Source organism: Acyrthosiphon pisum, chromosome A1 (genome assembly GCF_005508785.2).
Source record: "Acyrthosiphon pisum isolate AL4f chromosome A1, pea_aphid_22Mar2018_4r6ur, whole genome shotgun sequence".
NCBI classification, from domain to species: domain Eukaryota; kingdom Metazoa; phylum Arthropoda; class Insecta; order Hemiptera; family Aphididae; genus Acyrthosiphon; species Acyrthosiphon pisum.
The window spans coordinates 84,137,193-84,152,976 of record NC_042494.1 but is presented as its reverse complement, the minus strand read 5'-3'; the positions used below and the strand labels follow the sequence as shown (position 1 = coordinate 84,152,976).

General features: G+C 33.0%; 1 protein-coding gene across 2 annotated transcripts in view; it reads right to left on the bottom strand.

Moving 5' to 3' along the window:
• The window catches only part of LOC100168045 (potassium voltage-gated channel protein Shab), a 57,987-nt gene that overhangs the window by 6,345 nt on the left and 35,858 nt on the right, over positions 1 to 15,784 (bottom strand). The window contains exons 4-8 of one of the 2 annotated variants that reach the window (XM_029487641.1): positions 12,956 to 13,802; positions 11,846 to 11,893; positions 10,675 to 10,847; positions 6,510 to 6,590; positions 1,591 to 2,088 (exon numbers count right to left, since the gene is read on the bottom strand). In XM_029487641.1, the coding sequence (XP_029343501.1) occupies positions 1,591 to 2,088; positions 6,510 to 6,590; positions 10,675 to 10,847; positions 11,846 to 11,893; positions 12,956 to 13,802 (1,647 nt within the window). The remainder of the gene's footprint in view (positions 1 to 1,590; positions 2,089 to 6,509; positions 6,591 to 10,674; positions 10,848 to 11,845; positions 11,894 to 12,955; positions 13,803 to 15,784) is intronic. The other variant, XM_029487642.1, reaches the window with a different exon arrangement.

The following is a 15,784-nucleotide window of genomic DNA, read 5'->3' as shown; positions in this document are numbered from 1 at the left end:
GCCATTTAATTAATGCCATTAGATTTTCTCGGTGGTAAAATAATTATATCGATTATCGAGAGCAATAGGTACTTAGGTACTACATTATATTGTTTGGAGAAAAATAATTGCATTAAAATGTTTTCTCCGCGGTTCGTTCGAACGGATAATACAGTGCAGAACATATTATTATACCGTGATGGGTCGGTACAACGGATTCGCAAATTCCGTTATTATAATTTATAATTAATATTCACATTTGTATACTTGTGCATTTATCGAAAAGGTTTAGGTAGTTGTTAAACGCGTACACCATTGTCTGTAGACTTCTGGGGAGGTAGTGTGCGTATACATAAAACAGGTATAAATATTACGGTTTAGACGTGCGATTATGGGCTGGGACACGTTACGCTTTCGAGACCTGGGTTTAACCCACTGCAGCGATGGCGGTAAAAATTTTTTGTCTTGGCGGTGCCGCCGCGGTGGCGATAAAATTGTGTCCGTACTCATTTTGCCGTAACCGCCACTGCTGCAGTGTGTGGGGACCTTTACTCGGATCTCTAACGGGGTCGAGTTGCGTCTAATCATCTCCGATAAGAATATTTGCAGGTGACAACTACACTGGTTCCACACGACAGTAATTTGAATATACTATATCATTATTAAAGTAGGTAATAATGTAGTCTACAGTTTTGTACTACATACATTTGGCAATATAAAAATAATAATAATGTAATTGCGGTTGATTTATTAAATAACTTGCTATATCATATAAAATATACGTATACCTACTATGATATAATATTATAATATACAAAGTTTAACAGATAGAACTGACTTTTCGAATAACATTTGTTATATAATCAATATTAAAATTTTTTTTTATATATAATTTATAGTCACCTATACGGCTATACATATATTATAAAAACATTTTTTTGTTTTTTAACACTGAAAATAAAAACTTTAAAATTTGATTTAAATTTTTTGGATATACTCAAAATAATCAATTTGTGAATCTGATTATAAGAAAAATGTTGATACTAAAAACATTTATCTAAGTCAAGTAGGTAGTTTATTTTTTTAAATATCAATATTTTTTTGATTAAATAAATTTGGAACGTAATAACTTTTTTCAAAATATTTTTTTTTTGGGAATTTGCTGACATGAGTATATTTCTTAAACTATTTACTAATCGCATAATTTTAACAATTTTTGTCATACGTTTAGGTAGCATAATTTTTTTTTTCATCAGGTCTTTCTGTTATACCTTGTACAGTATATATAATATAATATTATATTACATTAGTTTATTCCCGAAATAATTGTGTTATTGTATTTATGTAGGTTTGTGATACAGCTATATCATCGACATTTTTAACCAAAAAGTTTTTCTGGTAGTCGGCACCCTAAGCCCCCGGGCAGGATTTAGACTGGACATCACTTCTTAGAACTAACATTTTTTTACACCACCTACAATACTCATAATCTATGATTTACTTCTTAATTTTTTTTTTGAAAACTGACGTTTAATTCTTATACTTTTCCTCTATTTGTCAATACTCAACTCATCTTCCTTGCTCACTCCCTATACTGGCTGTAAGGCTTACTTGCGAAAATCTCGTCTTCCGCTGTTTGGCCGTTTCGTTCAGGCTTCCGCGACTACCGACTGCCGCAGTCCGGCCCGAGAACTCCTTGCACTCGTCCATCGGCGACGTGCCCAAGCTCCGGGGTGGGCCCCCTTTGCCACCTTTACCACCGGCGCTCTCTAAGGGGTTGACATACAGGTTGGAGTCATTGACGCCACTGCCCTTACCGGCGGTGATGGGGCCACTGGCCGGGACGTGACCAGCTGGCTCGAAAACGGTGTCGTGCAGGTCGTCGGCTGCAGTCAGGTCACCCTGTGAATGGAACGGTTGCGACTTGCAGCTGATGTACGTGTCCGAACTGTCAACGCTGCCCACCTCGTTGCGCGAACGCCACTGACCGCCGCCGGACGACGATCCGTCGGCCTCCTTAAGCGTTCTCATCTCCACGCTGAGTGGCGTTCGCAGATCACTGGTCGGGTACGGTGTCAGATGTTCCGCGTCCAAGTACTCCTTGACCTCCTGCAGTACCGCACCACAAACACGAAAACATATACACGGGCGCTCACGCGCGTCGTGTCGATAAAAACAAACCAAAAACAAATACATAATCAGAAAACGTCGACGACAAACTACGATCGAGTGGATGGTCAATAGTTACTATATATTATATTATACAGTTGGTTAGGTACGCACGCATATAAGGTAATACGCACCAAAAGTATTTTTTTAAATATTATAGAATATATAGTGTAATCCATAAATTACATTAAATATTATACTATTATGAGTTATGACTAATACGACGTCACTAAATCACTCGTATGATGGGTTATAATATTATTACAGTGTATATAGTCGTGTTTATATTATGTACATACATTTTCTATTACGATATCTTACGTACTATTACAGTGTTTTAAACGGTTCCGTTAAAAATCACTTCTAAAAAAAATAATGATATCGATTGAAAAATAAATAAAAGTTGAAATTTTCTCTAGCAACTAATGGCCTACGGAAATACATCAGCAAACGTATTAAGTACTTGCTCGTTCGTTCATTCCCGATTTATCAGTGCGTAATAACTACATTTTTATTTATTCAGGCATTTTGATAAATATGATTTTGTATGAATTCATATTATTCGACTGAACGTTCACAACATACACATTATTATAATTGCAGGGGAAAATATGAAATATTTGTTGAAACTTATTACTATATACATATAAAAAATGATTTTTAAATGGATTCAGCATTTTAATAACTATACCTACTCATCAAAAATAGTAAATAATAATAAAGTAAGAATCAAATTCATACAACAAAGATATCTAGAAAAAAAATAAAACAAATAACAATAAATCATGCATGTCTATTACCTGCTCTATTATATAACTAATAATGAAAATAGTTGTTCGTGCTATAAAAATGTATAATTTATTATCTATGGACATTTTATTGATTAAGTTATCCTAAACGACCATTAACGTCACAAATGGTTACAGTTCATTCAGTTCCTTCTACGATAATTTTATCAAATAATAAGTGATTGGTGATTGCATTATAATATAATATGCTTTATACTTTTAGACCCAAAGTATAATTATTTTCGTATCGAGCATTTTAGCATTTTACGTTAACACAATTTATTGGTTAAACTTAAATTGGTAACGAATAACGATAAGTACAATTTAATTAATTTTTCATAAACAATTTTGAGGGTTAGCTTGTAGTACCTACGTAGAACCTAATACATTTAAATGCAATATAAATTAAGTTTGGTACGTAATTTGATCGGGTTTTAGCATTTCGTTAGCTGCAGATATATGTTATGTCATAATATAAATATTTATGTATACATATTTTATCAAATATACCAAATTATTCGAAACTAACATGTTTGAGATAATTTATGAGTCATTTGACTCTTGTGCAGTATACCAATACAATATTTATAGACGCGCCATCGATATGACTCATGCATTATAATAAACGGCAAATTATTTTGGATAATATATTATATAAGTAATAATATGTTAAATTGAAGAATTACATATGGATTAATCATAACTCATAAGACGCGTTCTGTGCACTGGAGTTTATTTTTAATTGAACAAACGATTAACGAAGAGCGCTCTGCCTTGGCGCCTAGGTGGCTAGTTCGCCAAAAAAAAACTCGGAAAAACATAGAGTCATTGCACCCTAGTATAAGCTGCAACGGTGGTATCATGCGTGGCAGACTTATCGATTTAGTACCGTTAATTATTCACTAGCGATGACAAGATTTGTGGTGGTTAGTACTTACTGCTTAGAGTGGCGCGTGTGGTCCGTGCTGTACCTACGATTATTATGGAAATGTATAACATATTGACTATTCAGCATTCCAGTATATTATAATGGTTATATTGTTTGCAATAATTAATATTCAATGGATGTATAGAAGACCGCAAATAATTTTGAAAGCTTTTGAAAGTATAATAAAAGCTTACTACTAGGAAAAAATCTTTATACATTTAAAAAAAAAACTGTAAGTAAGTTCGTAATCGCAACGTTCGCCGAAAATGTCCCGAAAAAAAGGTAAAATTGCAAATACATAAACGGTAAGTATTAAATTAGGTACCATACATAATAAAATCCTTAGATATTAATATTATAGGTACCTACTGAAATGGATGTATAACCTAAATCATAGTAGTATAGTATAGTATATATTGTTACTATTATTAATAAATCCGGACATGTCATCGCAAGGGTTGAAGGTCAAACTGTGTCACTCGAAATGGCTTAAAAAAAATTAAAACAATATTACTAGAATAGTCCTAGAAGCTTTTTATTGTATACCTACTAACCCAACCATAGGTAGAATAGAATAAAACGCGATAATTAGAAGGGTTGGGAATCTGTAAAAACTGCATTTTTTTCTTCATTATTGTTGTTAGTATTTTTCGGTATCATATTATTCAAATTGAAAGTTTATTGATTTATAAAAGTATTTTTATTGGATTATAATAACATTTATCTACACTGTAGCCAGTGGCTGCGGCAGTGATGAGTTGCGTGATGTGTGCTATTACCGGATTCGTTATTTCAACGTAATTTTTGGGACTCTAGTAGGGTACTAATTTGTATAGAATAAATTAATAATAATGTTTTTAAAATACGGGTTTTCTACAGACATGGCCATATTGTTTAGACGTGTATGCGCCCGTGATTTATACACGCCCAAACAGTAAAAGCAATCGTGAAATAATAATATTATATTATCTGTTTATACTCTATGTTGTTGTGTCGTCATAAAATAGTTGAAGATACGTTGGACGTCTTAATAACCGCAAACTCCGTGTACAAAAATAATAATATATTCTTATTCGCAAACGTGTTACATTTGTTTTTAATTTTTAATTTAACTACATTTAGGTATTTTGCTTTGTCTATCACACAGACATAACTGGTTTTTGATTTTTTTTTTGTTTTCCTCGAAAAAACTAAAATGGATCAAAACGACGAAAACAGAAATCTCGTGCAAAACGTAATTTTACATAATAACACGTACATCATTTTAGTATTATTATCCATCGCAGTTCATGGATATGATTATTATCGCATGTCGCATGTATTATAATTCCTACGTTATATTTGGTTTCACGTTAATCTAGGTCGACAGGATGGGTACGCGAAGAGTGTTGCAGACCTTACAACCATGTTCTAAGGACAGAACAGTTCTAGTTGGTACCGGTATGCCTCAAATAAGGTATGCAAATGTACACTATATATTTTGTCAAATCGATAAAAAAAAAATGCTATACAATATTATTTGAGGGTGTTTTTTGTGTTGATAGGGTTAACGGAAACGTGGTAAATAGATATCGGGTGTTCGGCACGTTCAAAGTTTTCATTGACGGCAAACTAGATGGAAAAAGTGGATAATCCGTTACATATGCCGTTATAACGAAAGTACGAAATGTTTCAAACCAAAACTATTCATCTCCCTCAATACATGGACTTGGATTAATATTAAATTGTTCAATATTATAATATTACAATAATTGATTTATAATAAAAATATGATCTAACGCTACAATAATAAATTGAATGAAAAAAATATCTAACGTAGGTATACAACAGCCGTGTTATTTACATATTATTTAGAGAATGGTAATATTTTTAATTAGTTTGATCCACAAGACGATATGACGTGTAATTAAATTTTAATCCCTCTTGCACGCTAATGTGTCAGATTATATTTTTTATCTTAGTCCGTAATTTACATTGTATCCGCTATACAACGTAAATCATCGTCATCGCCAACTACAGCATCTCTATAATATAGGATACCTACACTACAGTCTACGGCTGTTAATAACTGTATAATAATAGATAATATAATACTATTACACCATAATAATATCAATATTAAATATAGGTAGGCATTATTATTTATTATATATTTATATTCATAGTTATTTTGTGTTATTCGATATTTAATTAAAATTAATAATGAAGTTGAAAACGATGAAATGTATTTAGTATATTGTATTGGAATATATACACAATATAATATTGAAATATTAGTCAAAATAATAATTAGTTTTTCGATAAATATTGGTTAAACAATGACTAAAAAGTACAAAAGCATGATATTTTTTAAGGAATTTCTCAACATTATTTACTATAGTATATTATATGCATACATTGTAACTTACAAAATATGGAATTATATTATTTATATAAACTTTAACGCATACATATGATATATATAGTATATAATTATATAAATCTAGTGTCTAGTCGATACACAAGTATGTAATCAAATCTAAGGATAGTTTCTTTTTAATTCTACTTGCAACTATATATAAGAAATATATAATGTATGAAGTCTACTTTTGGTTAGACTTTTGATATTAGAAATAAAATTAATCACTAAAATCAATTTCCTGTACCTTTTGTCTACAAGAGCAACATTCGAACTCATTGAAATTTTCGTCTAATTTTTCGATAAAACAACTCACGGTCATATTCTCCTAAAAGAAAAACAAAACAAAACAAAACAAACATACATAAAAAAAAAAATGTCACGCAAAAACCAAACAAAAACCAAATAAATCTGCAACAAGCGTAAAAAGGTTGTTTTCTTTGTTCATTCAGGATGGTATTGACATCATTTTGAAATATGCCTTCAAAAGGTTAAAAATTATAATCACATCGTTTTAATGAGCAAATCCAAGCCCAGGATCACATTCATAGATATATATATATAAGTGTTAAGTACACATAGCGATTATCATTCATTAGGAGAAACAGATTTAAATACTAAAAATTGTAATATCATAGGACATATATTTAAATTGATTTTTAGGTGACTCTTTTTGTTTGCACCCCTTTTAGTCCTTTCCGTGTAATAATTTATCAAAGAACTCTATGCAATTTATTGCTAAAATAATAATAATACAAATAAATGATACGGTCTCCGAGCTTAAATCAATTGTTTAAGTAGGTAAGTAGATTTATTTTTGTGTAGTGTTTGTCATTTGAGTAATTATTCTCTTTGAGTGAAATATTCTATCCCTATTTTATGTATTTATGTATAAATATTTGAATATTAATGTTTATGGTGAATTTTAACAACACACAATTAACATATATATTTTGATCACTTGAGTGTTATATAATTGTACTACTTTTAATGTTTTATGTATAACTTCAATTAGTATTTTAACAATTTAAATTGTTACAAAATCTTTATATTATTTCTATGTAATATATTATATTTATATCGGTTCATGCTTTTTTTTCATTGATATTTTTTCCATGATGATGGATATTAATTGATCATACATTAATATTAATAGGAAATGAAATAATATTTTTAAAAACAAAATTACATTAAAGATCAGTTACCATATTGAAATAAAAAAAGTCTTTTTAGCTAGGTTATTTCATATTGTTATTCTTGCTTATTATTATAAATTATAATGAAATATTTCAATTGTTTAGATTTTTTAAGAATTTCATTCTGTTGATTAGTGTAAGTATTTTCTTGACAAGTATAATATAAAATATACATATATGAAAATATGAAATAACATATTGAATTTATTTCCCAAAAATAAGCACTATATAAATTAACGAATTTAATTCACGTTTCGTGTTTATGTTCTTTTATAGTAGGTATATTGAAAACATGCAAGTTGGCTTATCTGTTATTTTGTATCGTGAAACTTCACGTGATTAAGTGGAATAAAATTATTTTATATTTAGTTCGTTTTTGATCATTTGTAAAATATATTATTTATTTTTAACCAATTACTAAACTTGTGAAAAAAACGGAAGGTACCTAAATATATTTGCTAAACATTTTATATCGATTACCTCGGTTTTTAATTAGTTTATAAATCCAGAATTGTCACTGTAATGATTAAAAAATTGTCTAAAAATATACATCATGCCATTATTGATTATTCCTAATCGTTCATAATATAGTAATTATTATGTATTTTGTTTGTAGGTATATCAAATTTTTAGATAATTAGGTTTATTACTGAATACTACATCTATATACAGTTAATATAGTTATATTATTAATTTTAATTTAATTTAATTTTAACAGTTTCGCAAATAAATTAGGATCGTATATCATTTTTGAAAATTTAAATTCGATAATTTATCTGTCAAACAGTTTTTTTTTGATTTTGTGCATGGCTATAAATTTGAATGATTTTGTGTTCAACTTCGGAAAAATGTATGTTTAAACCAATGATTCGGGTCAAAGTTGTTTTAGTCTGAGTTAGTTGAAAATATTCATAAACTCGTTGATTATTTTCTTGTATTTTCATTATTTTATCTTAAATAAACGTAGTTCAGAAAAGTAAAAATATAAATTGAACTAAAACAAATAAAAACCGTTTCAAAATGTGATATAAATAATAAATTACGCACACGCCGAGTATCTACTTAAAAATAATATAAAGTCATACAAAATCATTTTATTCGGAAAGTTGGGTTTCATTTTACAAATTTATTGAAATATATAGGTTTAGAAAATTACTTAATAGGTGACGTTTTAGAAAGTCAATGTAATAAAATACAAAACTTAATGTGTGTAAGCTACTAAAATGTTGAGTCCTTATTGATCGAATGGCAATATTATTAACTTAGAAATTATGAGAATATAAATAATCTAACGTGGTCCGTATACCCAAAGGAATTCAAGTGAAAAAAAAAAATAATCGAGTTTAAATTAAACAGACAGTCGACCGCATAATCTCCTGAGTTAAGTGTGTCATTTTCTTTCATCCCTAAATTTTAATCGTCTTACTTAAAAATTATCAAGTGCGTTCAAGTGGATACCACGATAGGTACTCGTAAAGTTTGAACAGTGGTGCTATTGAAATTCTTAAATCCGACCACACTAAATGTTGCGATATAATTGTGGTTTCAAAAATCAGTAATTTTATTGAATGTGGGTTGGTAGGTAGGTACTTAGATATTTGGCTGCATCCGAATCGGTTACCGAATTAAAAATTCTATATTAGTTGGGTCCGGGATTATTTAAGGTACTACACTACCTAGTTGGATCCCGAATTATTTTAGGTATTTCACTATAGTTGGGTGCTTAATAGTATCTAGAAAGTACTATTATACTATACTAACATTATTCTTCCTATTTTAACAAACTTAGGGCTGTCTATGACATATTTAGAGTGTAGACTAAAGTTATGGTTAAAAATAATTTTAGACCATTCATTTATTTTTTTGGTTTCTTTGCCATTAAAAATATAAACCATAAGAATTTTACAACTTATAATATGATAAAAAATGTAGGTACAATACCAAGAAAAAATATTAAACATTTAAAAAATCAAAATATATACCTATAAAAATATACATATTCAGTAGGCTACCTATGATATACAAATAAAAACAAATATGTTGTATAAAAAAATACTTTGTTGTTGGTAAAAATAATATATGACATTCATTTTTGGCATTGTACCCGTATTTGTATTATATATATCAAAATTTGTAAAATTCAAATAATTTAGATTTTTAATGGCAAAGAAACTAAAAAAAGAAATTTTAAAAAATATTTTTAAACATACCTTTGGTTTGAATAGACTTCTGAGTCTGTTAAAACGTTAGTTTAGTCCGTAGTACTCACCAACAAATATTAGGGACCCAACAATAGTGTAGTACCTGAAAATGTCCAGGACCTAACTAGAGTAGTACCTAAAATAATCCCGAACCCAACTATAGTGTAGTACCTGAGATTAACACCTATAGTACTTGGGACCCAACTTGGATGCGCCGAGATATTTGCATCGTATAATCACGGAAAATATCGGGATGATATGCGAATAGTGTGAGTGTGGTGACAGAAAACTGAAAAGTTAATGTGGCTGTGTGCCTACTCACCAAACAAATTAGTGGTCGGTATTTTATTTAATAAACGTGCTCACACTATATATTGTCCCAAACAGTGCGTCAACACCCAACTCGGACGCGTAGTAACGAATTTTGCCGAATCGTTGAAAAGTTTTCAACTGTACCTAATTTTGTTTTAAATTTTAATTGACTGTTTCGTCGAAAGGGCAATTGTTTTACTGCTATATCGTATATTATAAAATAGTGTAGTACGAAAGTTGAGAAATCGCAAAACTCTTTAATATACTGAATTTCAAAACTGTATTTAATTTGATATTTTAGCGTAACTAATATGAATAATAAAATAATAGTAAGTATAGGTAGATAGTAACAGTTTTCTAATAATACGCTCTATTATATTTTGTTATATTATATTGCATTATAATATAATATTGATGTAGCGCGAAAAATCAAAAATTTCATTTCGATCCTGGAACAGGGTATACACCAGGCACGTATCCAGGGGGGGTACATAGAGTCTGGACCCCCCCGAAATTTTTGTGTACCGTTTATATAAAAAAAAAAAAAAAATGTTTTTTATATCAATTAAGCATAAAAATTGTACTAACATTTATTTCGACCCCCTCCCCCCCCCCCCAAAATAAAATCCTGGCTACGTGCCTGGTATACACCTCCACAGGAACGCACCTGCAGTGGCGTACGATCGGCCAGTGGCGTACTCACCGAGCTCTCGAACGGTTTTCCAAACGAATTGGCGTTTTGTTCCGGATTGTCGATGTCCAACAGCGTCTGATGTTCCGGTTTGGCGGTCGCGGCACCCCGCGCCGGTGCCGGCTTCAACGGGACCGTCTCGCTTCCGCTGCTTGTCCCTTCGTACTGCGAATAATTGCTGCCAACTGTTCGGAAACACATTTCACACACACACACACATGTATAGATTTTCGCCAAAACGACGGATTTCACGTGAGCACACTAGCACAATAGGTATCTACTATAAAGCGTCAGGCGCATATAATAGAGATTCCATTACATAATAGGTTTATAGGTCGAGCGTTATAGTGAAAACAATGATATTATAAACTTTCGACACACTTTTTTTTTTACCCAGACAGTGACGTGGTGGGTTTCTGACGATAAAATGCTGGTGAAAATATTTTTAACACACGAGTTTATCCTGCCCCCACTTCACCCTGCAGGATGCTTGTATATTTTACCGAATTTCGATTTGAGTTCGAAAGAAAGGTTATTTTGTTCAAAGCGTAAGTGTTTTACCTTTACGCTTTTTACGTCACCGAGCGCGTCGAGACTGACTTGGTAAAAATTGATAAATGTGAACGTTGAACATGAACGTTAACAATTTGCATATCGTGACGGTTTTCGTGCAGGCGTTGAAATCGTATCAAGAGTAGGTACAAACGAAAACCAGCTATGGTTTCAATAAGTACGCGTGTAAACGCGATTATTGATCAACATTTTGTCGTACCTTTGGTAAATTCTTTATAGTATAATCCTTTATATTAAAATTTCTTTGAAAACGTCAAATAATGTATAATATGAAATGTAATTGACATCTAAGTCTCTTTAAGGCTTCAATATTATACTGAACATGCATGCATGCATAATGCAAGATTAAAAATAATATGCATAATTGAAACTCTGTTATCTAATATATAGGTACATATTTCTTTACTGGTAATTTTAGAACTGGGACTATATGTCTATAGACGTTTCTTGCAATTACAATTTTGACAGTTCATTTTGCACGACGGACAGACAGACGTATAATATTATGCAAAGTAAACGAATACAGGTAGGTAGGTAATGAAATCGTCGCATCGGTCGCAAAGTCAATTATAAAATACTTAACGTAAGTAAAAAAGCGAAACAAACTTACCGTGTGATCTTAGCGAATTCTGCTTGGACAGCTTCGGAATGTCGCTCTCTGAAAATCAACTAGAGTTATTTACACGTGTGTCATACACATACTATATTCATGTTTTTTTTTCTCGTACCAGTAATATAATATCGTAATAATTATAATAGATCAATATTATAAGTTGCGGCACGTTTCTATAATATTTTATTATATGATAGAAACGGCCGCGGCGATAGTGAATATATATGTAATATTATTATAATAGATAACACAACATCGAATGGTGCGTATTTGGTAGCTGGTACATTAAAAGTACGCAAGAAGGCCGTGCATGTATAGTGTATACAATATATTATGAATGATAATAATACACGATGTATAGATTTAGTGTACCAGCTGTAGTATATAACACGAAGATCATAGGACGGGGATAGAGGGACTTTTGACACATCACATATATACAGGATTATTAAAGTTTTAGGACCTTACCGAATCCCCAGAGGTTTTGTAACGCAAAATTTGGATGATCTTATACATAATCCATTCACACATACACATTTATACATTGGAGTGATTTTTCTTCGTATCGAGAGCCAGTTTTTATGCGTTTATACATAGAATGAACATTTTAACATACCTAGTGAAATAATATGATACGTCTCAAAGAATATATACCTAGGTACCTACTAATTATTATTAATTGTTTTTTTCAATTGTCGTTGTTAATTAGAATTATACCTTTTCCAATCAAACTATAAATAACTGTGTAAATCGGAAATTCAGCAAAATATGCAATGCCTACTCTATGCGGGTTAAGCATCATCTGAAATTGCGATCAACAGTTGATTATTATTTATACGAATTATATAAACAACTTTATATCACTTTGTTCCGAGTGATGGAGCAAAAAAAAAATGTTAGAGGAGTACAACCATACCACTCCCTCAACTTAAAACTGTATAAACAACGAATACGTTTTAAGCATACAGGATAATTCAGAGATGTATGGACAAATAATGGCTGCTGTTGCACGAAAGTGGACGAAGAAAAATCATTCCACCACACAATCAACGCACAAGGAATGACGGTAAGGAGTGGCGGCGGCAAGTAGCAGCGGCGTCGACTTACCGTTGTCGACGATCACGTCAATCAGGTCCATGCTCTTGGCGAACGCGTCCCGGAGGTTGACGTGGTGGAAGGAGACGATGCTTCCCTCACGCTTGGCGCGCTCCAACGCCTCGCGTCGCTTGAGCGCCTTCTCTCGTCGCATCTGGTTTTTATAGAACTCGGCAAAATTGTTGACGATAATTGGAATGGGCAGCGCAATAACCAGCACGCCGCAGATACAACAGACGCCGCCGATGACCTTTCCCAGGGCCGTGGTCGGGTATATGTCGCCGTAGCCAACGGTGGTCATGGTGATGCCGGCCCACCAGAACGTCTCGGGTATGGACAGAAACTTGGTGCCCGGCTCCTCCTTCTCGGCGAAGTACGCCAAACTGGAGAATATCAGCACGCCCATGGCCAGAAACAGCATGAGCAGGCCAAGCTCTTTGTACGAGTTGCGCAACGTGAACCCGAGGCTCTGCAGGCCGGTGGAGTGCCGGGCCAGTTTGAGTATGCGGAGTATGCGCATGATTCGGAATATCTGTATTACGCGGCGCACGTCGTCGAACTGGTGCGTGTCCGTCTTGTCCGTTTCGGCCACCAATATTAGTGACACGAAGTACGGTAGTATGGCCAGCAGGTCGATCACATTCAGGCCACCCTTGAAGAACTTCCACTTGTTTGGTGATGCGCTGAACCGGAGCAGGTACTCGAGGGTAAACCACGTGATGCACACCAGCTCCACCATGGCGAACACTGGGTTGTCCTGGATCACCCCCTTCGTCTCCACTTGCAGCGACGGTATCGTGTTGAGCGTCAGCGCCACCGTCGACATAATGATGAACAGTATCGATATCACAGCTATCACCTGCGAGTTCACACACAAACAACCGCGTGCGGCTCCGGTCAGACGTCCGTCCACGAAAACACGTACTATATTTTTGTTTCGGTTTCGTCCTAACGGTATATTGGTTATGATATAAATGTTTGGTCCACCGCAAACGTTGCTATCACCCAACAGAGCGATGCGCGTCGTCGGGTTAGGTCGTCAAGTCGTATATCCTACCCATATCTACATTTTTTTATATTATACGTATACTGCGTGGTGCAGGGTGAATAGTTGGGAAACTCAAGACGAGAACCGTTCGTATCGTGCGTTTTATATAAATACCATGATTTTTGAAATTTTTTAGTACACCTGCTGTGATTACTTTCAATATACCGTATTTTCAAACACTGTGCTGACACGAACATTTCAAATGAGTATTTTCATTATTTTTATGCGCGCTGTAAATCATCTGCTGTAAACGGTTTGCATACAAATTGGAGGCATCGTTTACTCGTTTGATGAAAAAAATTCGTCATCACCACTGTCCGTGTAAAATTCGTGAAAAATCCGAGTCTTTGAAAACAGATTATACACTGACTTTAAAAATCCTCGAAAATCCCAAAATTAGAAATTGAATAAACGCACAGCTTAAGCATAAAATCGGGTTTACGCTTTTACGGCAAGTTTACTATGTATAGACCGCGTATATAGAAGGTTCAACTACAGCTATATAGTAATAACTAATAAGCTTAGTTCCGCGGAGAGAGTATAGATAATATTCCGTTCGGATCGATCAGACATTTTTTATACGCCTCGCTGGTCATGTCTAGTGCAGACGAATTTTTTTCTCCGGACTCCTCCTGCCCTAACCATCCCCTTCGCGAATAAATTATGAAATCCCGGTTACACCCCTGCACCTCTATACTACCACGCAATAGAAAGAAATGATGCTCTATACTTGCTCCAACACATGTAAGTCTTATAGGTATATAATACATACGTTACATTGGGGTCTGTGTGCGTGTGCGTATCGCGTTAGTAATATATATTAAGGTTTATCGCATCCTTCCGTCCACCTTTCGTGAGGTTCGCGTGCCACTGCGGCGTTTTCGAGCTCCGGCAGGGGATCGATAACGACGATAACGATAGTAATAGTAATAATAATAACAATAATAATAAGCAGCCCTCCGTTCTTTGGAAATAGGTAGGTTGGCGTATATATTTGTGTGCGTGCGCGTGTGCCGGCTAACAGTTCACACTGGTCAGTGGTGAACGAACGGTTCGCTATGTCCGATTTTAATTAAACTCATTTTAATACTATACACACACATAGTATATTACACATATTATTATTGTGTATAGTTTTCAGGTGGATCGCCTACGGTGTGCTTATTATAATATGTTATAGCCGATGTATCATTGTAGTGTACGATACAACCCTGCGGGTGCGACGACTCTCGCGTCTGTCGTGTTTCGATTTGACGATTCGTGTTTCGCTGTAATAATATAAATATATAATACGGCAACGGCGCTACCTATACATATAATAATGTTTTAATGTATATAAATATATAATACGCTGTACATATTGTACACAAACACAATATAATAATTATATATAAACGTATTATTTTTGTTTTTACATTTTTTTTCGCCGTTTTTAATTGTCTAACAATACTGTATTTTATAAAGCACGCACGACACGGATTCGTAAACTATTCGTCGCATGAAAATGGAGTGGAAATGATTTTTATTTTACACGCCCGTACCACATTGAAAACTCACGCATAGATATTATTATTATGTCAGAGAAATAATCAAGCAGTTAATCAAGTTGTGGTTTTTTAATCTTAATTAAAAACTTGACGTTCTGAAAAATTTTTTATAATTTTGATAAATAAATAATTATATTTATGACGAATAATATTGTGAAGAGAAACTTTATTAACTTAAGACAATAAGAAATTGGATAACTTACTACGCTTGAAAGAAATTAAGAAAAACATTTTGAGAGGTTTTCA